Source organism: Eublepharis macularius, chromosome 6 (assembly GCF_028583425.1).
Source record: "Eublepharis macularius isolate TG4126 chromosome 6, MPM_Emac_v1.0, whole genome shotgun sequence".
Classification (NCBI taxonomy): domain Eukaryota; kingdom Metazoa; phylum Chordata; class Lepidosauria; order Squamata; family Eublepharidae; genus Eublepharis; species Eublepharis macularius.
In genome coordinates this window covers 65,155,934-65,182,073 of record NC_072795.1, presented here as the reverse complement: position 1 = coordinate 65,182,073, position 26,140 = coordinate 65,155,934, and the positions used below count along the sequence as shown (strand labels likewise).

The following is a 26,140-nucleotide window of genomic DNA, read 5'->3' as shown; positions in this document are numbered from 1 at the left end:
CCCAGTGGACAAGGTCACACATCCTAATAGCCTGAACTATCCATCTAGCAATGGTTTGGGAAGTGGTATTTTACCCTTATTTGGGCCTACATAACAAACAAAAAGTTGGACGTCAGGTCTAAACAATGCCATAAGTTATAAATAAAAGAGCATAGCCCTCCTTAGTCTTCCTCAATTAACCATTAACCCCAAGTGCTGACATGTCTCTAGAGCCAGGTTTATGTGCTCATATAAGCCCTCTTTAGAATGGGCATAATTCAACCAGTCATCCAGATAAGGGTACACTGAGTAACCCCTAGCCCTCAAGTGAGGAACTACTACAGCCATGCATTTTGGTAAATACCCTTGGGGCTGTAGCTAGTCCGAATGGCAGGACTTGATACTGATACATGGTTTCCCCACACTGAAAACTTAAAAATTTTCTGCAAGATGTATGGCTAGAAATATGAAAATAGGTGTCTTTAAGATCCAAGACTGCAAACCAAGAATTATGGAGTAGTAACTGTAACACTATATTGCATATTACCATTCTTGATTCTGTATTTTGACTGTATTCAAGTCTCTCAGGTCTAATAAGGGCCGACAACCCTGTCCTTCTTCTGGACTAGGAAGAAACTTGAGTAAAATCCCAGTCCAGGTTTGGATATTAGTACTCGACCACTCCCATCTCTAGCAGTGCTGACAACTCTTTTGCCAGCCCAGATAGCAGAACTCAAATAGGTTTACGAGGAAGACTCAGACACCGGAAACTCAATTTTATAACTACTCTTGATGACTTCTAACACCCAAACATCTGTGATGATAGATGCCCAGGCTGCGAAAAAGAGGGCTAGTCTATTACTGAAAAAAACACCTTTTTCCTGCAATAGTCAGAACTGTTTCTGACTTAGGCTCAGATCCTTGCTCCCTGTTAAAGAGACACCTTGTCTTGGTTTGTGAGTGGGCTTACACTTCTGATACTGCCCTTGACTGGAAATATCAGGCAATTGTGAGGATACTGATGCTGGTAGGGTTGGTATCTGGGACAGGGACCTCTGTACAACTGTTGTTGCTGCTGCCTATAGAAAAGTCGAGAACCTGATTGCTGAGAGGGTGGTAACACTCTGTATGACCTCATGGTCTGTCGATCTTTTTGTTTCTGGGATAAGTATTCATCTGTTTTTGAAGAGAAAACAGGGTTGCATCTACCTGTAACTGTTGTTCATCGAGTGTTCTTCTGTGCAGGCACACATGGGAACTGTGCATGTGCAGGCCAGTTGTGGACATATCAAAGCTCCTAAAGGCGTGAGAAGCTTGCCCAGCCTTTTTGTGCACTTTTTTCAGTGGGTGCAGCTATAAAAGGAGGGCAAGTGGATCCCTCCTTCAGTTCACTAAGCTTCCAGTGAAGAAGGAGAAATTAGCATATTAAAGAGCACAGGGTGGGGAAAGGAGGGAGGGACGTGTGCCTGCACAGAAGAACACTCAATGAACAACAGTTAGAGGAAGGTGCAACCCTGTTTTCATTGTTGTGTCTTCTGTGCAGTCCCACATGGGAAATTAGCGAGCTACCCAGGAGGTGGGCGTGTTGCTCTTCATTCAAAGGGACTCTTCTGGATTGCTTTGCCAATTGCAGCATCCCTTTTGGAGTCTTCGTCAATTGCATAATGCTGAATAAAGGTGGACAGCATTGATCAGGTGGCTGCTTTGAATAAATTCACGAGTGAAATGCCCAAGTTAAATGCTTGCAAGGTAGATTAGGCTCTTGTAGAGTGTGCCTTGATGTCCAGAGGGCAAGGCTGTTTGGAGTGCTTCTAACTCTCCTTGATGAGCCACACCAACCAGTCGGAGATGGTCTGAGCAGTGACTTTCTGCCCTTTCTTAGATCCTTTGAAGGAAACAAATATGTTAGGGTCCTTTATGAAGACAATAGTCCTGTCTAGGTAAAAACACAGTAAATGTTTGACGTCCAGTGTGTGCAGGAATCCGTCGGCCTTTGTAGAGGGCAAAGGAAAAACTACTGGCAGAGTAATGTCTTGGTTGAGGTGGAAAGCAGAGCTATAGGCTTGGATGGAGAAACACTTTGTCTGCAAACATTCTGAGGAAAGGTGGATCATACCTCAGGGTTTGCAATTCACTCACCCTCCTAGCTGATGTTATGGCCACTAAAAAGGCCATTTTGGCTGGCAGAAGTTTAAGAGGACAGGTAGCTAGAGGCTCAAAAGGCTTATGCATGAGCATTGTTAAAACTAAAGATAAGCTCCACTGAGGAGTGGGTTTGGACACTGAAGGGTAAACATTAGCTAACCCTTTAAGGAAGGATTTGCAGTCAGGTTGGGAGAAGAGGGACTTTCCCTTTACTCCTTCATGATAGGTCAAAATGGGCACTATCCTCAGGGACCTCTTAGTCTAGTAAAGGAGGAATGGGAAGGAAAGATAACAGAAAGAAAAACATCTGTAGTGGATTATGTATTAACGCTCAGGGGGAAAATGGAAGAAATGATGAAGCAGGTACAGAGTAATATGGCAAGTGCACAGGCAAAACAGAAACTCTGGTATGACAGGAATGCCAGGAATTGAACTGAGCCAGAAAGTGATGGTATTTTTACCTGTAAGAACCAGTAAGTTAAAAGCAGCCTGGGAAGGTGTAGGAAAATATAGCAAAGTTTGTGCAAAGATTGCGCGTTGGAAGTAATGAGAATAGATTCACACACACACTCCAGTGTAGCTCTGTAAAATTACTAAAGGATAAAAATTAGGGTTACATTTGGAGAAAATAATAAATTGCTAAGTTGACTACATCTTGCTAGATAAGTGACTTAGACTAGAGGCAAGAAGAAGTAAAGTGGAAATGGAAGAAGTGGAAGTGAACAAAGAGCAATAAAACTTCAGTATATAGCATCAATTAATTGCCCCCAATAAACTAACTGCCCAATAGAAAATCCTAGTCTTACTTCATTATGCTTAGTGACTCCCCTTTCTATGGCGGGAATCTTATTCGAAGCTCTAATGGTTACATTCAAAGTATGTTTACTAATTAAGTAGGTAACACAAACAGTTTAACTCTTTCATGACTGGAATGAAAACACTTGCTAAATTCCCACAATAGGACCATTTGTAGTAAGGGATAGGTAAGACACGTGCACATACGCTATCTCTAGGGATAAAAATGATCAGAGGAGGAAGATTGTACACGTGAATATGTTGAAGCCTTATTACTCCAGGGAGCATGGCATGTTACAGATAGTCAGACAGGTGGAAGTGGAGGAGGTCACCCTTATGAATTTATTAGAAGAGACCAAGGGGGACAATACACTTCAATAGCTGGTGTGGGACTATCAAATAGAACCCAACATCAAAGAGAAAATCTCTAAACTCCTAGAGAACTTTCACAGTCTGTTCTCCTCTAAAGCTGGCAGGACACACTTAGCTGAGCATCACATAGACACAGGAGATCACCTGCCTATTAGAATGCCACCTTATAAGGCAAATGGGGAGGTGCTGAACAACATATGAAGGGAGGTGAAAGAGATGCTAGCACTAGTAATTAAACAGCCATCTATTAGTCCATGGGCATCACCAGTGGCACTAGTGCCTAAGCCAGATCACACCATCCACTTATAGAAAGTTGAAGTCATGAAGTCAGATGCTTATCTAATGCCTTATCTAGATGTGAAACTGGGCTGGAATAGAATACTGATAGAGGAACGCCCAGAAGAAGCAAACAACAATTTAGCAGAAAAGGCTAAAGCCGAGATTACCTCAGCCCAGCAGTGGAACATCCCAGAGAGGAAGATGATCTCAGCCCAGCAGTGGAACATCCCAGAGAGTATGATGAAAACCCAGCAGAGGAGGAACGCAGATTAAAGAAACTCAAGACTTTAAAATAAAAACCACAGAGTGAGAAATGGGATTAACAGGAACTGCAGAGACAATAAAACATTCCCTAAGTCAGAGGAAACTGCATACAACTCTTCTGGAAAAGAGATGTGTTCCGCTTAAGGACAAGGTCGGGATTTGTGATGATTTGTGTGTGTGTGTGTCTTTAAATGCTTGGTGTGGTACAGATGAAGATCTGTAATGACCTCCTTTCTGTTGTGTAGTTAGATTTTGTCTTTAACCCTTCTCTTACACCCTCTGGTGGGTATATTGCTGTTACTAGGAATTATATTCCAAAATAGTTGATTTAAATTTACCCTTTAATAAAGTACCCACGCGTCAGGCTCCTTCGTGATTCTATGTGGCCCTGGGGATAGGAATGGGATATGGGAATAACAGATACTCTGGGATGAAAAAAACAAACAAAATAAACTTTTATTTTGTCAAGAAGCATATCTGTTTCATACTGTTAATTAAACTTGATGGTTTCAAAGATAGTTATCAGTTCTTAAAGTTTCTCTTCATAGACTCAGTCACACAGATATACACAAACTTTCCCTCTCAGGCTCACACACAGTTTGTCTGCTTTAGGTATTAATTTCTCACTCAAATACGCATAGACTTTCACTCTCAGGCGCATGCACAGTTTGTCTGCTTTAGACAGAATGTTCACCCCTACTCTTCATTTGTACCACACCAAGCATTTAAAGACACACACACTTAAAATCATTACATGCCCCCCAGAGGAATTTTTAGCTGTAGAACCTACCAGTCAGCAGGCCTGCACATACGCAGTCCCATGTGTGCCTGCACAGAAGACCAAAACTGAACCAAATATACCCCCGTGTATTTTACAACAATGAAAATGTCCTGATTTGCATTATTTATGATGATTCCTCTGCTTCCAAATATATGTCCCACTAGCTACTTGATAACAGGGACAGGTTCCTATACGAGCCTAGGAGGTGCACAAAGCGGCATCAGCTGCTTCAACAATATTAATCATCAAAAGACAAAGCGTATCTTGTATGCTGAGGCTCATTCAAGTCACAAGGATAGGTTTGCCAGGCACATGACAGTAAGGCTTTCGTAATCTGGTCAGTGATTTGTTAACCATCTGTTACACGTTATTTTTATTTACATCATTCAATACCATATTGATTGTATTCCTTATCTGGAGGAGTCTATTGCAGCCTTGAAATTAATTAACCTTCAACCAGCTGCCAAATCAGAGAAGGGTGCTGTCCACATGTGCTGCTCTTTACCAGGAAGTGACTTAGAAGACACGGAGTTTAGAGAATTTTTGGGAATTTGGCAGGATCTGAAGTCCCATCTGAGAATGAGAAGACAATTGACTACAGCGTAAAAGGCATTCCTCCCACTGGTGGTGCCCAGGAATCAGAAGCCCAGCAGCCAGCCTGAGTCTCAAGCCACACACTGTCCTATTTCCTTTGACAGAGATGCCAGAACGCCCTCTGAGAAAGTAAAGAATGACAAAGGAGTGTTAGACTCCAGGCTGAAGTATGGGATCTTTAAAACATCAGCTGCACCTGAAGGAGGTAGGCTTGAGGGTCCTCAGGTTCTGAACTGCTTCTGAAGGCTGGCAGACTTGATCCAACTAGGAGTTATTGGGCCAGCTAAATCTCTGCTTTGCTTCCACTGTTGGACCTCCACCATCTTCTGGCTCTGACTCACTACTGTTTGCTGCTCCTAGTTTGTTGCCAAGTGGCTCCACCCAGCCCCTGATAGCTGTACTTTGCTCCATGAACTCTTCCAACTGAGACAACACATGAAGTAGCTGAATGAGTCACTTTGGATTGAAGAAGCAAATTCTGCACTCTAGTGTACTTTTACCTTGGTCAGGTACCCAAGCAACCTGTAAGCAACACAAGAGACTCTTGCATGCTGCTTCGACCCAATTGTATGACATGAGACTGTACCCTAGAATTCTCTGGGGAAGAGGCACAGTTTTTCTGAACTGTGAAGTAAAATGCTGTGATGGTAAAAGAAGAGCTAAGTGGTTTTGTTAAAAAAATCCAGGAGAACAGATAAAGTTGATTCCTCCCACTGCTTTGAGAGTGAGCTCAGGGGACACGCTGTAAGTTTGCTGTAGCTTTCAGTAAGGGATTTGGGATTGGAGGATGCTCCACCATAAAGTCTGCAGAGAAAGAGGGATTAAATCAAATTGCATTTGTTTAATCACTAGATGTAGAATAATAAATAAAGCTTTCTTGTGTTGGGAGAGGGTCCATTTGGGCCTTTCCTATCAGAAACCTGAAAGGGGAAGGGAATTACTGTCTGTGTTGCAGTCTATAATAGTGTCTATTAAACTGCTAGGGCAGGTTTCAGAAAAAGCATAATCCCAGCAAATTGGAAAAAGCAAATCTGCATTTTAATCGAGGAAAATGCAAAGCTGTTCAACAAGTGAACAACAATTATGCAACTACAAGAGGGGACAATGACAGTAGAAGTGGGAGGGAAGCTGAGGAAGTCTCCGTAACTGGAGCACAAAAAGGAGAGATGGGCATGGCTGGAGGGCAGATCAGTGTTCCATCTGGCTGCACAGGTGAGAGCAAGTGTGGCCCTTTTTGTACTATGGTCAGGTTAGCCTTCTATGGCTGCAATCCTAACGGCACTCTCCTAGAAGTAAGTCTCATTAAATAACATGAAACTTACTTTGAGTAGATCTGTTTCGGATTGCTCCCCATGACTTCTGTTTTCCTCCTGAGTCGCATACTCAAGCAGAACAGAGTTAGGTAGTCATTCAAGGCAGCCCCATCTTTCACTAATCTTTTACTCAGTACTGGATTTTTGCTGACATTATGTCTTTGCAAATTCACATTTATATTAATTATTGCATTGTTTATTGAAATGTCCTTGATATTGACTGTACTAATCTCACGCTATGTAATCCGTCTTGAGCCTCAGCAAGAAAGGCAGACTATAAATGACATAAATAAAATGATCCTGACATGCAGGATCAGTTTTGGACAAACATGATTTATGATAATGAGATGTGCTGATTGAGCACTTCATATCCCTGAATAACGGTCATGTGAAAGTCCTTTACACCTGTCACATCAATGAAGCCATGGGAAAACTGTGCTGTAGCAAGTGAAATGCGGAGGCGATTTCTGTGGATCTTACAAAAGGCCTGCTGGGCAAGGAAGCGTAACTCTCAGCTACATAGCTCCAGTTATCTTCAGGAACATGCTCCTTGAAAAGGGTGCAAGGAACCTTGTGAGTGTGACAGAAGAAGATAAGACTGCTCTGTTTTCAACTGTGGCTGCTGAGCCTCCACGTGAAAATGACCCAATGAAAAGTACACTAGTTGATGTGTCCTGACCCCCCCCCCCCGACATGCTTTTGTTGGGTTAAAAGGCAGTTCAGCTTCTGTCATAGTTTGCTGCAAGTCAAATCACAGGACAAGGCTTTTAAGCTCCTGCCAGGGAACTAAAATTTACCAGTTCTTTGAAGAAAGCAGCTTCTTTGTGTTGCTCTGAATAGCGTTCATATTGGTCTAGCCCATCCTGCAACTTCAGCGTCAGTGTGTCATAGTTGGAGCGCACCACTTCCAAAACCTGCAGGACAAATACACAATGGGAAGGAAGAGTCAAATTGCTGCACAGCCTTCAACAAGCAGCAATAGAACTACAGTGCTGGGAAGCCCAGTAACCACTCTGCCAAGGCTAACAAAGATCACCTCAGATCTTCCTAAACTGAGTTGTGGCTCGTAATATCAGGACAGTTTCTCTATTTCCCTCCTTCCCATATGATCTGGGACTCTCCTCCACTGCTTTCTTTCCCTAGGGGCATCAACTGTAAATATCTAGGCTTTGACATTATGCATGGATGCAACATTTTACCATATGTTGTGGACCTGTAAGAGAACGCAAAAATACTGGATATGATACATGAAAAGATGCAGAAGATTCTCAAACTCAGATCTGAGCTAAATCCCAAAATTATGCTCCTAAATATCCTACCAATTAATGTCAGAAAAGAACAGGGAGACTTTTTCTGTTACATGATGACAGCAGCAAGAGTACTATATGCAGCAGATGGAAAACAGATATATGTCCTAATGTGTCAGAGTGGATAGACAAGATTTATAAATGTGCATCAATGCCCAAATTAACTACTTAATTACACAATAGACCAATAGCTGAATTTTGGGGAAAATGGAAGGATTTCTTTGACTACCTAGGCAGAAATTAATATTAATTAATTTAGTATAAAGCTAAGAAGATAAAAAATAGGGAAAAGAGCAATCCAAAAGTTGATATTATAGTGTGTTCAAGTATAAATAATCAAGGAGGGGGCAGGAGAGCCATTATGTATTTATGTTTAGTCATGGAAAATTTGGAATGTATCACCCACGGTAATGAGGCTGGTCCGGATATTTACTCTTAGATGCCTGCACCTTAATATTATGTTTTCAGCCAGGCATGTCCCAGGTGTGAGTAACGGAGTGGCAGACGCTCTGTCTCGCCTGCAGATGGACTGGTTTTGTCAGCTTGCCCCTGAGGCCGACTTGCTGCCAGCCCAGATGCCCCAGGACCTTTGGCAGATTGGCAGGCCAAGGCCTGCAGGGCAATTCAAGCAGTGATTGCCCCCAGCACCCAGAGGGCCTATGACCTGGCGGTCCTGCAGTTTACAGGGTTCTGGCGCCAGGTAGGTCTCCAACAGTTGTGCCCTATCCCTGTTGAGGACCTGATGCAGTTCTGCGTCACCCAGGAAGGTAAGGGGCTGGCAGTCAAGTACATTCGGGGCCAGCTGGTGGCACTGGCCTTTGCATGCAAGGCCCAGGGCCTGGCAGACAACACCAGGGACTTCTGCATTCGTAAGATGCTGGAGGGTTAGGCTTGGGGGGCAGTAGCACCCAAAGATCAGAGACAGCCTATCTCGCCCGGAATCTTGAGGGGTCTGAAGTCAGCATGGGCCATGGTCTGTGGCTTTAGGTACGAAGAGGTCCTGTTTCATGTCGCCTCCCTCACTGCATTCTTTGGGGTGCTCAGGGTCAGCAAGCTGGTTGCCATGTCACAGAGGGACAAGTCGAACAGGGCCCTACAGGCCAGGCATGTCAAGTTTAAAGGAGAACAAGTACTGATAATCATCCAGTGGTTGAAGACCAACCAGAAGCAGAGGGGTGTGGAGGTCACGTTGGGCCCATGCACGGAGAGGGACTTGTGCCCAGTCCGCGCCCTTAGAGGCTATATTGATGTTCGAGGCGAGGAACAAGGGGTCACATTTTGCCATGCAGATGGAGCTCCATTGACCAGATACCAGTTCTGGGCAGTCACAGAGCGTGCACTCTCCAAGTTGGGCCTGGCAAATGTCAAATTTGGTACCCGTTCTTTTTGCATCGGGGCAGTATCCACAGCAGCGGCCATGGGATACACAGGTTCCACGATCCAGAGGGTAGGGTGGTGGTGCTCCTCTGTCTATCAGGCTTATGTTTGCCCCTTGAATCAGGGGAACACTGCCTAACGCTATTTTCTTCTAGGTGGGGTTGGCCGACAAGAGAGTTTGCATATACTCATCTGCAGCTACAGCATGATTTTTTGGGCAGTGCACCAAGCAAAGAGGATGCAGATTGGGTTCCAGCTTGGCTTGAGCCAGTGGGCCACCACTGAATAGCAAGGCAGAAGACGCTTAAGGTGAACAGGACTGCTGCCACTCTTGTTCGAATGGAGGGGTCCACCGCCCCAGATCCTGGCTGTACACCTGGGAGGCAACGACCTTGGCCTTATGAAGGGTAAGGCCCTTTCCTTGCAGGCGCGGGCAGGCTTGCAGGAGATAGGCAAGCACTGGCCTGGCGTCCTAATAATCTGGTCAGCAATACTTCCGCAACGTGTCTGGTGGGAAGCATTGGACCTCACAGCAATAGAGAAGGCAAGGCAAAAGACCAACAGAGACTTCTTTAAAGCCTTAGCGAATGGGTTGGGAATTTATCTGCCCCATCTGCAAATTAGGGCCAAATTTGCAGATCTCTACCGAGGGGATGGAATTTACCTATCGGTGAAAGGGAACAAGATATTCTTGGATGACCTGCGGTGAGGGCTCAGGGTGGCTCTAGGCCACTAGTGGGATGCAAAGGCCTAAGCTGAGGCTTGGCCTTGTCAGATTAGAAGTAGGGGAAAAAGCAGCGGGGGGGGGGGGAGCACTCATGGCATATCCCCATTGGTGGGGAAGTGGGGTCTGTCAGGAGTGGCTGCCAGCTTCGTGGCATGGTCACCTGGTAGGAAACCCCTGGACAAGCCAGTCCTCCCCCCAGTTTTGCGGCAGGGTGGGAGCTTTAAGGGGGAACCACATTGCCCGGCCAGGCTGGGGCACAGCCATACAAGGGATGACTCACACCCGGGGCAGAGTGTGGCTCGCCAAGACAGGTCAGGGCGGAGGTCCAAGGATGACCCCAGAGCCTGACCTGTACTGCTAGTTAGGCCCTTGCCACAGTTGCAAAATTTTGTTGTTATTCAATAAACAGCCCTTTATATCCCATTTTTGGTGTCTGTCTCTTCATTCCGACTGGGGTGGGGTGGGGGCAAGGAAGAGAGTGCACAGTGTAAGTGCAAAGGAAGGCAAACTAGTGGTCCACAAGCACTGAACAGCAGAGAAGTTGGATAGCTCCTCTCCTCTTGTCATGCCTTCTCCAGTTGACCAATGGCCCGCATTGTTATATCAATTAAGAAACAAGAAAACTGAGACTGCAGACATACTCAGGTTTCCAGAATCTTGAGGAGTTTTGCCAAGTAGAGGTTTTTGAATGGCCTGCCTAGCACCTAGCAGATACTCTCCACCGGTGCAATCCTTGCTCCATTCAACAGAAAACAGGGAGGTGCAGAGGGATGAATAAATTTTGATGTGCTGCAAGGTCACTTCAGAATAGTTAGTCAGCAATCTTGGCACTGCCAGCGTGTGCTGTCTTCTCTGCACTTACACCTGAATTTTGTCAGGTTTACTAGTGTGTGTGTGTGTGTGTGTGTGTGGCGGTGGGGGGGGGAGCAATAAAAGCTATCAACGAATTCAATTGGCCTCTTCCTTGCATATGTGCTGAAGCTGTGACGAGAATAATAAACATTTGAAAGCAGCAACCTCTGGCACAGAGAGCAGGCCTAAGAGAAGGAATAGTTCACTCCAGAATGCAGCCAGTCATCAGGATCAAAGAATAATATCCCTTACACCAGACAGTAAATAAGAAGGCTATCCTCACAGCCTACACGGATCACAATTCTGTTCTCTTGACAGCTGCAGGGATCCAAGTTACCTACAATTAAACACAGACTGGAGGCCAAGGGCACCTGAAAGGAAAGGAGGCTCCGAGCAATGCACTTCAAGGCTGTATATTAACATAGAAAATGTTTCCTAAGCAGGGCTGCCAATTCTGCGTTAGGAAATTCCTGAAGATTTGGAGGAGGGCAGAGTTTGGGAAGGGACTTCAGAGGGGCAGAATGCCCTAGAGTTCAGCTTCCAAAGCAATCACTTCCTTCAGAGGAACTGATCTCTATTGTCTGGAGATGAGTTGTAATTCCAGGAGATTGCCAGGCCTCGCCTGGAAGTTGGTAACTGTATATTTTTAAGCACTCCAATGCAGTCCCTGTCATCACTGGGCAGATACTTTAAAGCATATTGTAGACAGCTTCTTGTTGCTATGCTGCCTATGACCCAGATCAGCCTCCTTCTGCTGTACAGAGGACTTCACAGAAGCAAACAGATAATCACCCCCATTCACCAGAGACGGAGTGAAGGAGTAAGAGCACTGCAGTCCCTTCCACAAAAGCAGAAAAAGACTGGGATCAATGGTTTCTGTTGGATAGGGTTGGGGTTTTAAAAAAATACAGAAAAGAGATATCCTTTCCAGGCCCAGCTGGCACACAACAAGACCTTCAGAAGTGTAGGCAAAAGACGAGCCGATTCAGTTTGTTTGTTTACTTCATTTATATCCCATCTTTCTTCTCAATAGGGATCCAAGGTTCTCTTACATGGTTCTCTTCTCTTCCATTTTATCCTCACAACAACCCTGTGTGGTAGCCGTGGCTGAGAGTGTGTAACGGGTACAAGGGCACCCAGCAATAATCACAAAGATCTAGCACCAAGAATCCTGGAAAGGAGCAGCTCCTCTACAGTTGCAAGCCCCCTAGTTCTTACTCTCACTTGAGGACCATTATTATAACACTTCCACTATCCTTACCATCAGAAGCCTGGCATTTGTTAGAACCTGCCACTTTCCCATAAACAACAGATGCATCTTATAATTTCTGACAAGTGAAGGTCTACACCAGGCCACTCACAGCAGAAAGAACTGGCTTCTTTGATAAACCTGCTCTGTTCTTTGTACAAATATAGCTTGCTCTAGATTTTCTTGGCAGCCATCTCTCCCAAAATGTCAGTCCCTACCCTACTGCTTCCCGTCACATATTAGGTCTGCAAGATGCAAAGGACCTAGTGAGGCAAACTACCACTCGTCTGCTGCAAAATCCTCTGTCCCTGAACAAAAACTGCCATTTACCTCAACTGCTTTTGTGCATTGCCACTTTCTCTGCACCTCAGTAAGCAGAAACAATGTACTCCAGATACATGTGACAATTTGCTATAGAGTAAGCTGTCTAAATAGGCAGTACACCACAGTTGCTATGGAGCAAATGCATGCAGCTGAGTAGCAATCATGTAATAATGAAACAAAAATCTTTAGTTACAAAGGAACAGATTTATTCTGTCCAACGTGATGGTGGGGATTCTTACAAAGAATGCCAGGCCCTGGAAGCACAGGTCCAGGAGGTACTCCAGAATGACAGGCAGCGGGCAAGTGAAAGGGGAAACCCCTTTGGGGGCTAACCACCTAGAGAAACGTGACCACTTCCTCTGGTAGGACAACCTGGTAGACGGTTTTCGGGCATTCAGAATCACATTAAGCACCCTAGTAGAGAGGCCTAGTCTGGGGCGCAGAGGAGCCAGGCAGTCAGATTTAGCACTGCCACATCGTGATGCCACACTCCGTCCCTGAGTAGCAGGTCTGGGGCGTGTGGCAGCGGGAGACACCGCCCCTGTGACAGGGAAAGTAAAAGGGGGAACCAATCCTGGCGAGGCCACCGAGGGGCAATCAGGATACAATGGGTTCGGAAGGCCCTGACCCTGGAGAGGACCTTGTGAAGGAGCGGGAAGGGCGGGAAGGCGTAAAAGAGCCCTGGAGACCAGGGTATCTGGAAGGCATCCCCCAGTGAACGATGGCCAATCCCGGCCCGGGAGCAAAACAGCGGGGCTTGTCTGTTGTGGGCTGTGGCAAAGAGGTCGACCAAAGGCGTGCCCCATGTGCGGAAAACCTTGTGGAGATAAACCGTGTTGAGGGACCACTCGTGCTGGGGCAAAAACACCCTGCTCAGCGTGTCTGCTGCCGTGTTGTTCTCCCCCGCAATATGAATGGCCCTGGGCAGGACGTTGTTGGCAATGGCCCAAGTCCAGAGTGTAGTCGCCTCCTTGCAGAGCTTGAGCGAGACCGTTCCTCCCTGCTTGTTGAGGTAATAGCAGGCTGTGGTATTGTCCGACAGGACCTGAACCCTCCTGTTCCGAATGACATCTGCAAAAGAAGCAAGGGAGTAACGGATCGCTCTAAGCTCTAACAGGTTAATGTGCATGCCCATTTCAAGGGAGGACCAAACACCTTGAGCAGACAGGTGTCCACAACGCCCTCCCCAGCCTAGATTGGAAGCGTCCGTGAAGACGGTGACCTCCGGCAGGAAGGGACCAAAAGGACAACCCTTGGACAAATTCTCTGGGTCAGTCCACCACACCAATGTCCGCTGTATCACCCTCGGGACGGAAAACCCACGGTGTTGACTCATAGTGAGGGGGTTGAAAACCCGAACAAACCAATTTTGTAGAGGCCTCATGCGCAGGCGTGCAAAACACACCACCCCTGTGGAGGAGGCCATAAGGCCTAACAACGTTTGAATCAGGAGGGCAGTTTGGAACCGGTTATGCACGAAGTGGCGGGCCAGGGAGGACAGCCTGCTCAAGCGGTCCGGGGGTAGATAAGCCCGGCCCAGCAGAGAGTCAAAGTGGACCCCAATGAATCTAATGCTCGTACCAGGGGACAGGACCGATTTCCCCAAATTGACCACTAGCCCCAGACCGTCTAGGACGGACAAGGTGAGGGCGATAGAGGCCCGGAGGGAGTCAGAGGAGGGACCCACCAGGAGCCAATCATCCAAATAGGGATAAACAAAACAGCCACTAGACCGTAGATGTGCCACCACGGCGGCCATACATTTAGTGAACACCCTGGGCGCCGAGGCCAAGCCAAAGGGCAAGGCCGTGTACTCATAGACAGCGCCTCCACAGGTAAAACGGAGATATTTCCTGTGGCCCTCAAAGATGGAAATGTGGAAGTAGGCGTCTTTGAGATCCAAAATGGCCATCCAGACGCCTGACTCTAAGAGTTCCAACACCCGGGACAGGGTAAGCATCCTAAACTTCTCCACCTTCAAGTAGGTATTAAGGGCCCGAAGGTCCAAAATGGGACGAGACCCCCCATCTTTCTTATCCACAAGAAAGTATCTTGAGTAAAACCCCCAAGGGGAAGTAGAGACATTGACCACCCGGACAGCACCTTTGGCAACCAACTCCAAAACATTATTTTGTAACACAACATTACAACAAGAAGCACAACGGGGTGGGTGCGAAAGAGGGGGTGCAGTGGTAAACGACAACTTATAACCACGGGCCACAACAGAGAGGACCCAGGTATCCGTAGTAATGAGTTGCCAACGGGGCAAGAAAGGCCGTAGCCTGTCCAAGAACAGGACATTAACAGCGTCCTTGGAGACCAACTGGGAAGCGTCCTGGTCTAGTCAGAAGACCGTGGGCTTCTGCGCTGAAGTCGAGGGCTTGGGCGAAGGAGGCTGCTGTCGTCCCTTGGACCGGCCGGAGCGTCTCGAAGAGTGGCGCTGCTGGCCAGAGTAGGAACGGTGGCCATAGGATTGACCGGAGGGGAACCGTCCTTGGCGCTGGTGGAACTGCTGGTAGGGGGACTGATAGGACCGGAACCTGCCGTACCGATATCTCGGACCCGTCTGCGGAACCGAAGGCGCAACCCCGAGCGACTTGGCCGTCTGCTGGTTCTTCTTCATAAGAGAAAGGGACTCATCCGTTTTCTCTGAGAAGAGTTGAGGACCTTCAAACGGAAAATCCTCGACCTTGGCCTTCTTCTCGGGGGGCAGGGCAGTAGATCGAAGCCAGGCGTGCCGACGCAAGAGCACTGAGGATGCCATCGCACGCGCCGCGGAGTCGGCAGCGTCCTTGCCAGCCGTCATCTGTTGCTTCGACAAACGGAAAGCCTCAGCCTGGAGAGCCTTGACCAAGTGACGGCGATCGTCAGGGAGGTCAGAGAGGTAGGACGACAGACGCTTCCACAAGAAAAGATTGTAAGAGCCCATTATTACTTGGAAATGGGCGATCCGGAACCCCAGGGAAGCTGAAGAATACACCTTCCGACCAATTCCATCCAGCTTTCTCCCCTCCCGATCCGATGGAGCCGAAGAGGAGCCCCGTCGGAACCGAGCCTGACCCTCCTCGGCCACGATGGAAGAGGGCTTCGGATGGGCAAAGAGGTAAGGGCAATCTTCCTGTTTGAGGCGATAATATTTCTCAACCTTCTTGGCCGTAGGCGGTACAGAAGCAGGGGTCTGCCAGAGTGCCAGGGCATTGTCGACGAGATCTTCGACAGGAGGAAACGCCACCGAGGCAGGAGAGCCCGAATACAACGGCTCCAACAGCTTACTCTTGGGTTTGGAGGTCGTGGAGGCGACGTCGAGCTCCAGTGCTGCGGCCATTCGGACCATCTGCTCTGCAAACACCCTGTAATCGTCATTAGGGGACGATGAGCGGAGCTCCCCCACAGCATCATCAGGGGAAGGGTCAGAGGCCGCGTCCGACGAGTACTCAGAAGGAGACGCCAAGCCCTCATCATCCTCGGAGTCGGAGAAAGCTGCAGGGGTCTGCGTCGGAACCGACGGGCGGTCAGCCGGAACCGAGGTAGAAGGCTGGGGTGCCGAAAGATGGCGACGCGGCTGAGTGGCAGGCGGAGCTGGAGGCAGAGTGGAGGGCGCCGGAACCGTGGCCAGGGGCACCAAAGGACCAGGCAGAAAGGAAGCGGACTGCTGAATCCAAGCCACAAAATCCTGCCAGGAGGCCACGTTCCCTAGGCCCGGGACAGGCTGCCAAGGAGGCAGAGCAGCAGGCAACGGAACGGACCGGTGAAACGGCGCTGGAACCGAGAAGACTGGCTGCGATGGAATGGAGACCTCCGCCGGAACCGGAGCACACGGCAGAGAGCGCTCAAACTCCTGGAACGCGTCCGAAAATCCACGGATCGACTCGCAGTCGTCGGGAATCACCGGAGGAGGTGTGTGAGGAGGCGACGGGGTATGGAGGAGACTCCGGACGTCCTCAGGAGGAGGGGCCGGTCCAGGAGAGGAACCAGCCAACGAGGCCGGGGCCGGCGACAGAGCACGGCGCTTGGCCTTTGACTTGGCCTTTGCCTTTTTCGGCGGGGGCTCCGAAGAAGCCTCGGTGGCCACAGGTTTCGAAGAAGGCTTCGAAGAAGCACGTTTCTTCGCCTTTCGACTGGACGGAGCACTCACGGAACCGGAGGCGATCGACCCGTCCGGAGCGGACGCCTCCGTTGGAGCCGAGACGAGCGGTTCCGACGAGTGATGAGGAGCCGGCGAGGGGGCGACAGAGCTGGGCTTGCTCCCGGACGACACAGAGGCTTTGGGCGGTAGAAGGTTGGCGTCCCAAAGAAAGGCCCGGAGCCTGGCCTTGCGGTCGTTCCGCGCTTTCGGAGTGAAGGCCATGCAAAACTTACAGCGCTCCACGACGTGCCCCTCGCCCAAACAGATGAGGCAGAGGTCATGACCATCAGAGTGGGTCATTTTAGTGCCACACTGTTGGCATTTTTTAAATAAAGCGGAATGGGACATAGTGGAGGCGTTTCCCAGTCAGAAGGAAACGGCAACTCACAGCTAGAAGAAAGTTGGAAGACACAAGCGACAGCTGAAGAACCTTTTCGAACGGCGGCGAAAAAGGAACTGAGGGAATGCCGGGGACGTTCGGGTACTTGTACTTCGAAATTGGCGGGAACACCGGCGCGCATGCGCGGTGGGCCCGAACGTCCCCGTCACATTTCTAGAAGCTAAAAGAATCTTCTCCGCGGCTGGCCTGCGCCTGCGCAGTCCCAATGTGGGGCTGCACAGAAGGACGACGACGATCAGATTTATTCTGTCCAACGTGATGGTGGGGATTCTTACAAAGAACTAACTAATACATACCAGGGATTGGTAGCCCTTTGCAAAGAAATCAAGAGTTTTGGAGATAACAAACACAACTGTCTCTCATCAGCTCCCTGGCCTCTCTGGTACAAAGTTTAGTAGCAGGAAAAATGCACACACACCCATCCCCGCAAGGAATTAATTGTAGCTCTATGGAATGTGAACCAGCACATATAGGAGACAAAACAGAGGCCGATTTTAGTGGCGACACAGAGCAATGAAGGTTGTACTGTGTCCCAATTTTGCCTCTTCCTAGACTTCCCAACTTCAGCATTCAAAACAAGTCATTTGTTAACTAGGTGGAGAGATGAAAGGCCAAAGCTGCAGTTATTTTAATTTATTCTGAAAGGAACAAATATACCATCTCCTCTGACCATGAATTTCACAGCACAAGTGGCTACCAAGATGGTCCATACTCCAATGCTCATTTAAACATCAGTTCCTTCTGTATACATTATGCTAGCATAAGACTGCATTAGAAGGGGATAATTCTAAGCCGCAGACAAATTATCCTTTTGCTAATTTAAGATGTTCTGCTGAAGAAAATACCTGTGAAACATCTGCTGAAAAAGCAAAGAAATTCTTGATGCAAAGGGAAAGTCTTTGAAAAAAAAAGTTTACTTTTGGAAAGACAAAGATTATAGCAAGGGACAAAAACCAATGAATAAGTCATACCTGTAATTTTTACCTTCAAGAATATGGTTTGAGGAAAGGTCAGCCTAAAGAGTGAGAATGTGTCTGTGGCTGCAACAGATGTTTTCTATGTGTTTCTCTATATTAATAAGTCTAATTAAGTCCAAATTTGAAACAAAAATACCCACACAGTTCCACACTTGACAAGCCAATATGTTATCTAAAGAGATGTTTCTTGAGGCATTTAGCTATTAATAGAATTTCTTCTTGTAATGGAAAGGCTGTTACCACTTTAACCACGGAGCAGTGACTGAATCTTTACAATAAAGCAACAGACTAATTGACAAATTTTACAAGAGAATGTTCTAATTATTACAGAAAAGGATTAAAAAATGCTATCAGTCTACAGACAGCATTTTAAGAATTTGCTGACACAGCTGGCATCTCCACTGGAATTAATTCCCAGAAGCAGCAAAGACAAAGTATGTAGCAAAATAATGAGACATTAAATAAAAACAAAGCACTCAGCGCTTTTTTTGTAACCACTTCTAGATTTCTTTCCAGAATATGACTGGACCACCTGCAACATTTATCTCAGAAATTCATTAGTGGTGCACAGCTCATTCCAACCAAAGACTCAAATTCCTCACTCAGAATAAATCTTGAAATAAATTTACTACAATATGTAGAAATGTGCTAAATATTTGGAAAAGGAGGACAAAGAAAGAGGTGGTGTGCAAGAACATGTGTATGTGAACTAGAAATGCCAGAAACAAGCACCATCTAGACAGTCCACATAACTAAGCCACATAGTTGAAACAGGTGGAGCTAGCAGCTGAGAGCCTCACCACATTTAAAGATCGTTAGATACAGTTCACACGAACACATGAAGTTGAGTTAAGGACAGTATCGTCCACTCCAAATGTCAGTGGGTCTCAGTCTTTCACCTAGTCTATCACCTGATTCTTTTAAGTGGAGATGCCAAGGAATGAACCTGGGATTTTTTCCATGCAGAACAGATGCTCTACCTCTGAGCCATGGCCTCTCCCACATAGTACCAGACTCTATGCATGGTTGACTTAAAAGAACAAGAAGAAATCAGAAATGAGTACAAGCAGGACAAAAAGCAGTGAAACAATTTTCTTCATTATTTTGACTCATGCATTGTCTGAGAGCCAAGCTACAAGAGATGAATTACACAAGAAGGAGCATGTGAAGGGAGTCGCAATGTTAGCAGGGAAGCTGAGTTTTAAAAGAGATTGGAAGGTTTTGTTAATTTCCCCTCTCTACAGAGTCAGGGAGATTGTAGCTCAGAGGGTTTGCCTCCCTCTTAGCCTCCCAAAGGCTCTGTCAGTTTCACTTCCCCTTTTAAGAGGCAAAGAAGAAATAAACAAACCTTTTGAGCAGTGATCTCTCTGATTCTGTAGAGAGGGGAAACTGACAAAGCCTTCCGATCTCTTTTAAAACTCAGTTTCCTGACTAACATTGCGACTCCCTTCATGGGCTCCTCCTCACGTAATTCATCTTTTCTAGCTTAGTTCATAGAGATAAATTCGTATAAATAGGATAGTTCTTTCAGGATCCCAGAATGTCATATTCTATATATTTATTTTTATTCATTTGATCTACGGACTGCCATAAGGCAGTGAGGCTTTACTGACAGAAGCAAAGTCAGTGACTTCATCCAAACTAAGATCATTAATGGTCAAATAAATTAACACTGACCTTGCATTCAACACTAATGGCAATGAAGACAGAACAGGAACACCAGTGACTGGATTCCCTATGCAAACCCAAGATAAGAGAGGAATGAAATAGCAGGAGAGGCACAACATATCCAGTCACATTTCCCCAATGGGCATGTGTCCCACTGTCATAGCTGTCCCTTCCTTTTTATCAATAAACAGCTGCTTCAAAAACTGCCTCCAGAGACTAATAAACAAACTAGTCCCAAGGGACTACAGATACTAGTGGCCTACCAAAGTGCAGAGGGCATACAGGGCTTGAAAAGGCAACCCTGGTAAGTCTGGTACCATGGTAAAAGCACTGCTGACCCCCTACAGCTCATGATCTCCTAAACCTCATGTGAGAGCTCCCTTGTTGTTGCCTGATTTGAAATATTAAGATTACTGGGAGGATCTTTTCCCATAAGTGGACTGGAGAGTATCTTTATGAACGTTACTCCTCCAAGCTGCTCCACTGCCAGGAGATTGTACTGCAGATCTTGCACAGACACTATTTTGGGGTGGAAGGCATATCTCCAGAACACAGCTTACAGCACCTTAGAAGTAAAAAGAATCTTCATTTTGCTATACAAAGAGGCTATGTTCCAGCTATTTACAAGGTATGAGAATAGATATAGTCATCTGCAGATATTGTTCAAGAATTTTTAGGCTGAGAGTTTCTAAATTCCAGATAGGTTGCAGCCCAGGTAGGCAAGGATACTTTCCAATCCACAGATGAAAAGAAACTCTTATCCTAATTCCTAAATTTAATTTTCCATTGTTGCAGAAGGGTATACTTGTGAGGAGTCATGAAAAATTGTTAATATTCCAGGAGGGAAATGTCTAAGGAGCCTATGTGGTAGAAGCCTGTTTAGCCTGTCGGAGCACTCATCTGCCAAACACTACCCCAGATGAGGCACAGGTGTCCAGTTTGTAGATCCTCACAAATATCAAAAAGATGTCCCAGATAGCAGCTCTACAAATCTCCTCTGTAGGAGCATAGCGGCAAAAACTGCTGAAGTTGCTGCATCCTTACTGCAGTAACTTCAGAGGGGGCCAACAAATGCTGTATCTTGCAGGCTTTTATCCATTTGCAGCCATAATGACTTTCTTCCCCATAGAAGCTGAATGGAAGGTCACAAAGAGGGTATCTAAGGACCAGAAGATTGCTGCATGACTGATGTACGTTTTTATGGCTCTGCATATATTGAACCAATGCCATTCCCTTTCATGGGGGTGAACTGAGTTCAGATAGAATGATGGAAGGATTAATGGTAGGATTAAAATGTAGCATTAGATGCTTTTTTAAAAAGGCTACATAACTCACTAGTGGCACTGGAGCTTGGCAGCACATTCTCTTCCCTGACAAGTTGGCTCTCTCCACTTTTGGTCATGCTCCCTATCATTTACTGTACACATTAATTACTTCAGCCAGACAGAATGGATGTGAATTAAGGGTTCATCATTTTAAAAAACATTCTTCAGTAGCCAAAGCCAATGATTTGCATTAACCAAGGGCACACCTTTCAAACAGACCCTCCAATTTCAACTGTTCAAACAAAACTGCATTCAAACCTGGGCCTTGCTTGTATTTTCAATGCAACAAAAGAGATCTGATGATAGATAAAAAGAATGTCACGGAGGGGATACATTTCATACCCTTTCTCTAGTTTCCCCAAACTAAACCAAGGTGATATAAAGCTGCCTGCTGCTTCAGAGAGATCTGTGAATTCTAAAGGAATCAGCGTTGCACAAGTAGCAGCTTTGACAGATACAAGAAATAGGACAGAGCATTCACAGGCTGGCATTTCCCTCCTCCTTTCACTGAAGTTTTGACTCCCTAACCCCCAGGACAAATTGGCTTGAAGACCAGAGCAGGAATGCCTTCTATCCTTCCAGCATCAAGCAGTAATCACATCTTTCAAAATCACAGTGGTGGGTCTTTTCATACGTGACATTTTTTTGAGTGTACACTTTTTGTTAATGTATATCTAAAACACCAAACAAAACAAAACAAAACAAACTACCAGGAATGTGCAAACATGTATCTTGACAGATTTGCTGTGGAACCGTAACGAGTGGACAGTTGGTGGAAAACTCAGGGCTACTGTCATGTATGATGCAAAATGGCCTCAAGTTCGCCTTGGAATACAGCATGCCATATTAAAATGGTTTATAGGGAAGAATGTATTTCAAGCAGGCATCTCAATCTGCAATCAGCTAGTTAGCTTAGCAAGAGTAATGCAACTCCCCCCCCCCATTGTCCATGTTTCCACCCCTAGGAATTTCAGATGGTGTGGTCTAGAGGAAACATCTGGGTCTTGGGTAAGGTATCAGCTAATCATGGACTCCATGAACAGAAGGCTCAAATTTTGGCCTTAGGAGTCTGCTAAATTTGTGAAGAACAGTTACAGCATATGACATTATGCTGAGCTTCTGAGAAGCTCCAAAACCCTATGCTTCTGCCCCCCACCTTTCTGAATGCCTACATTGAGTGTGTACTGAGGTGCTCAATTGCAACTGGCAGCTAAAAAAACTTATCTTGGAAAAATCAATGAAGCTCAGCACTTAGTCTAATTGTGTGATGGGGATATAAAAAAATTAATGGTCCAGTCCACAGCTGTCTGTGCACTGTGCTTCTCAGTCTTGGCAGGTTTACATGACAATGCTGTTACACACCTTTGGAGAATCAGTGCAGTAAACATCACCAGCCAGACAGGAGGGTCTGCCTCCCCCAAGCTTTTAACAGCCAAATACTTGCTTGTGAACACACTGTTTGGAGCCAAAGGTTAATACTGGATTTCTATTTTATAAAGCCTATTTAATTAAGAAGGAATCTAGTTCCATAGGCGGGTGGGGGAGTGGCATTCAGTGGCTTTGCCTGGAACTGCAGCATCCATTGGGGTAGAGTTTGGCAGATGTTATGCGACGGCAATGGTATCATAATGGGTGCAGCAGCAAATTACTTCCCTGATTGAAACTACAGGGGACACTTTAGGGACTTGGGATCAAATTACTGGAGCTGGAATTTGTCCAAAAGCCTAAGATTCATCCCTACTGTGAACAACAAAACCAAACCAACTGTTGGTTCTTTTCCACTTCAAACATTCACTCCCTGGGTGGTGTCTGTATCCCTTTCTTAGCTCCCCCAGCAACCCGTTGCTTGTAGGAAAGAAATGACAATTATTATGGGTTCTGTATGAAAAACTGTTTGCCGTCTCTGCTTTTTCATCAGATATCAAGTCTCACTCTTTATTTTGCTCTGAACTCATCTCTCTGAAGAAGTTACTTTTGTGCAATATAGAACTACATGATTGTGAAAAAAAACTGAAACAGGTCCAGAACAGAATGTAGATAGCTATCCCCATTCTCTCCCCGCCCCCCACTACTAAGCAGTGACAGTGATTTAAGACTGCTATCTACTTGAGACTTGGATACCACAGTCTTGCCATTCCAGAACCGTAATTGAAACTTTCATCTCTGATGAGTGGAACCACTGTGACTCTAAGAGCTGGATGAAGTCCGTGGACATTCTGCAGCTGCTGCACAGTCCAATATTTTGTTGCTCAAATTATGTTTTGTGTGCTGTTGACCAAGAATGCTCAGATACCCCTCTGTTTGGATCACATGTTTACAAACTGCCAGCAGGACTCTCAAACCTCAAAAAAGTTTGATTATTTAAATGGTTGAAACTGTATAAAAATGTTCCGCATGTGCATTTTCCCACATAGCTTTCTCAATCCTGCATCTTTGTTACATATTCAAATAATGTTTAAAATGAGAGACATTTCAATCATGCTTGGGAAGAGCAGAAGTTGTGTGGTTTGAGTTTGCATTCTAGCCATACCTGTTTTGACTGGCCGACTCCATGTTCATCAGGTTAGGATTGCAAATATCTTTTCACAGCTTGGAAAAGGAATGTTGGCTTTCCTGATTGTCTTGATCCTGCTGTGGTGGGGGGCTTCCATTGGCAGCTGCTGAAGCACTTGAGGTGGCTCCAAACCCTTAGTTAAGCAGCAGACATAGGAGAGGCTGGACAGCATTGGGGGCAGAGTGGGAGAAAAGCCCCATCTTTTGCAGAGGAAGGAACTCCTGCAGGAGGCTAGAAGATGCAATGCGCAGTACTTTTTAAAACAGTAGGAAAGCCAGATGAGGAAGACACACAACCGCTCGCTCCTAGCAGAGCAGAGTGGGGATTCACAGAAGGAACAGAGTGATGTGAATTCCTTCCCCTTCTCAAGCTGAGGCACAAAGCAACCCAGGGCAGAATGGGGTATCAACTCACATTTGGAAGGGATGAGTTCAACAGTCTTAGAATTTCTTCAACACAGAGATGCAAAATCTTTGGAAATGCTGCTTCTTTTTAATTGTTAGTGGGGATGGGCACGAATCAAAATACAAACCACTTTCTGACAAACCAACAAACCGCAAATGAACCACTATGATTTTTAGGGCAGTTCGTTTGGTTCATTTTTCAGTTCGTCACTGTAGACAGTCTGGCACCGATCCATTACACAATCCATTACAAAATATTTTCCACAATTTACAAATTCCCACATGAATGGTCATATCCAGTCTGCAAAATCCATATAACACTCTTGTATAAGCAGTGCACTCTCTCCCCGCTGATGTGCACTTCTGTATTCAGTCATATGTGCTTCAAAGTCAAAAGGAGAACCTCCACTGGTAAGTCTCCCTGGTAAGTATCCAAGTTAATATCCACAATAGTAGACGAAATGAAGATACGTCCTCAATGATAACAGATGTTTTAAATTCCTTTCAGGTGGTGCAGAAGACACTGTCAGACATGAGGGAGGGCTCACCTCCTCAGCCCTCCCTCTATTCCCTCTGACCATTCATGTGGGAATTTGTAAATTATGGAAAATGTTTTGTAATGGATTGTATGTTCTGATTATTACCCTTGTGTGGAATTTAGAATGAGAATTGTGTAAGTGAAACATTGATTACATAACTCTTTGGACTATTTGATTAGTTGAAGCATGTATTCCCTGATTGTCCTTCACGTGTAGTAATCTACCTGGTTTACTGTGATAGAAACATAGTGGCAGCCCTGACTGTTGCGTCCCTTGAGGGCATTGTCAGCCTGGTGCACAAGATGCACCTGGTCATGAAGGATGCTCTTGGGCTGCGTGGCACCATCAAGCCCACCTGGGACCAGGGAACACTGGACACACGTGTCTTGTTGGACAGCTGCGGGCATCTGGCTGCCCACTTTTCCTGCAGCATTAAGTCTGCTTGCCAGATGCATGAGAGGCAAGATGGGGGGGGGGGAGCCCAAGCACCAGCACTCCAGGACATGCCCAGCATCGTGATGTGGTATGCTGAGCTCCAGCTCATCTGGTGGAGCAAAAAAACGTGATGCAGAATATCATGTCCTCTGTGCCCATTTTGCAGGGGGGAAAGGAGCTCAGCATTAGCTCTATGGACTGGCTAGCCCTCTCCCAAATGGTCTGTGTCCTGAAGCTGTTTCAGGACACCTCCGACCTCCTCTGCTCTTACATGGCCAGCCTGGGGCAAGCCATCTCCCTAATCTGTGGGCTGGACCGGGCGCTGGCCAAAGAACTGGAGCAGGTGGAAGCTCTTCTCCCCAGGGTCAGTGACTTGGTGAGGAGACTGCAGGCAGATGTGGCTGCCTGCTTGCATCCTCTCTGCCAAGAGGGAGTGTATAAACTGGCCTACATCTGCAACCCCTGTATAAAGAACAGCATCATGATGCTGTATGCTGAGCTCCAGCAATGGAAGCAGGACCTCTGCAGAGAGGTCTGGAGGTTGCAGGCAAAATGATGTGGCCAGAAGGAAGACAGCATGGAAGAGAGGTTGGCAGAGGAGGAGGAGGCAGATGAGCCCAGTTGTAAGGATCTGCCAAGTAACCATCAAAAGACTCAACTGTTTGTTAGTAAGAGCTTTATTGAAAAGATGCTAGCATCATGATCTTACTGGGTTCATTGTCAGGAATGAGGGTTCAAGCAGGTATCAGGCATATATATCATTCAAAGGCTAACACTTCCCTTTGGCTAATCACCCCACTGAGAACCATCTATGCAGAGGATGAGACACAGGGGGAGATGACACACAACTTTTCAAGGTTATGTAGGCTTCCTTTCCCATAGTGCAGATGCGAGAGCATAGTCTAGCAGAGATAACTTCAGGAACTAACCAATGTACACCTTGTGGGAGCATAAGAGACAGCTTACAGTTCAGGCATAGCATAACAGATAAGCAGAATATCCAGTCCCACCCCTCAGGTATGAGCATGGCATATGCTGCCAGCATTTGACACCAGTGTCCAGGCTGTGAGAGCCCACCCAACAAACACCCCCCAACTACTGGCCCTCAGTGGTGAGCTGGGAAGTTGGTGGCATCAAGGAGGCCAGGCGTGCCCTTGCGGAGGAATCAGCGGAGGTGATGGTGCGAGAGTATCTTGCTGAGCCCCCCAAGCCTCTTGAATCCAATCTCCTAGAGTACTAGGTATGCAAAGCTGCCATCTGGCTGGACTTCTTGTCTGTGGCAGTGAACCGCCTCCCCCCTCCCAGTGTCTAGAGCAAGTGGGTATTTTCCCACCTAGGAGACTTCCTCCGTGCC

General features: G+C 46.5%; 1 protein-coding gene across 1 annotated transcript in view; it reads right to left on the bottom strand.

The window, feature by feature from the left end:
• Positions 1-26,140, bottom strand: part of ARMH3 (armadillo like helical domain containing 3) — a 258,948-nt gene that overhangs the window by 2,712 nt on the left and 230,096 nt on the right. Inside the window, exon 25 of the mRNA XM_054983193.1 lies at positions 7,320-7,436. Within this exon, the coding sequence (XP_054839168.1) occupies positions 7,320-7,436 (117 nt within the window). The remainder of the gene's footprint in view (positions 1-7,319; positions 7,437-26,140) is intronic.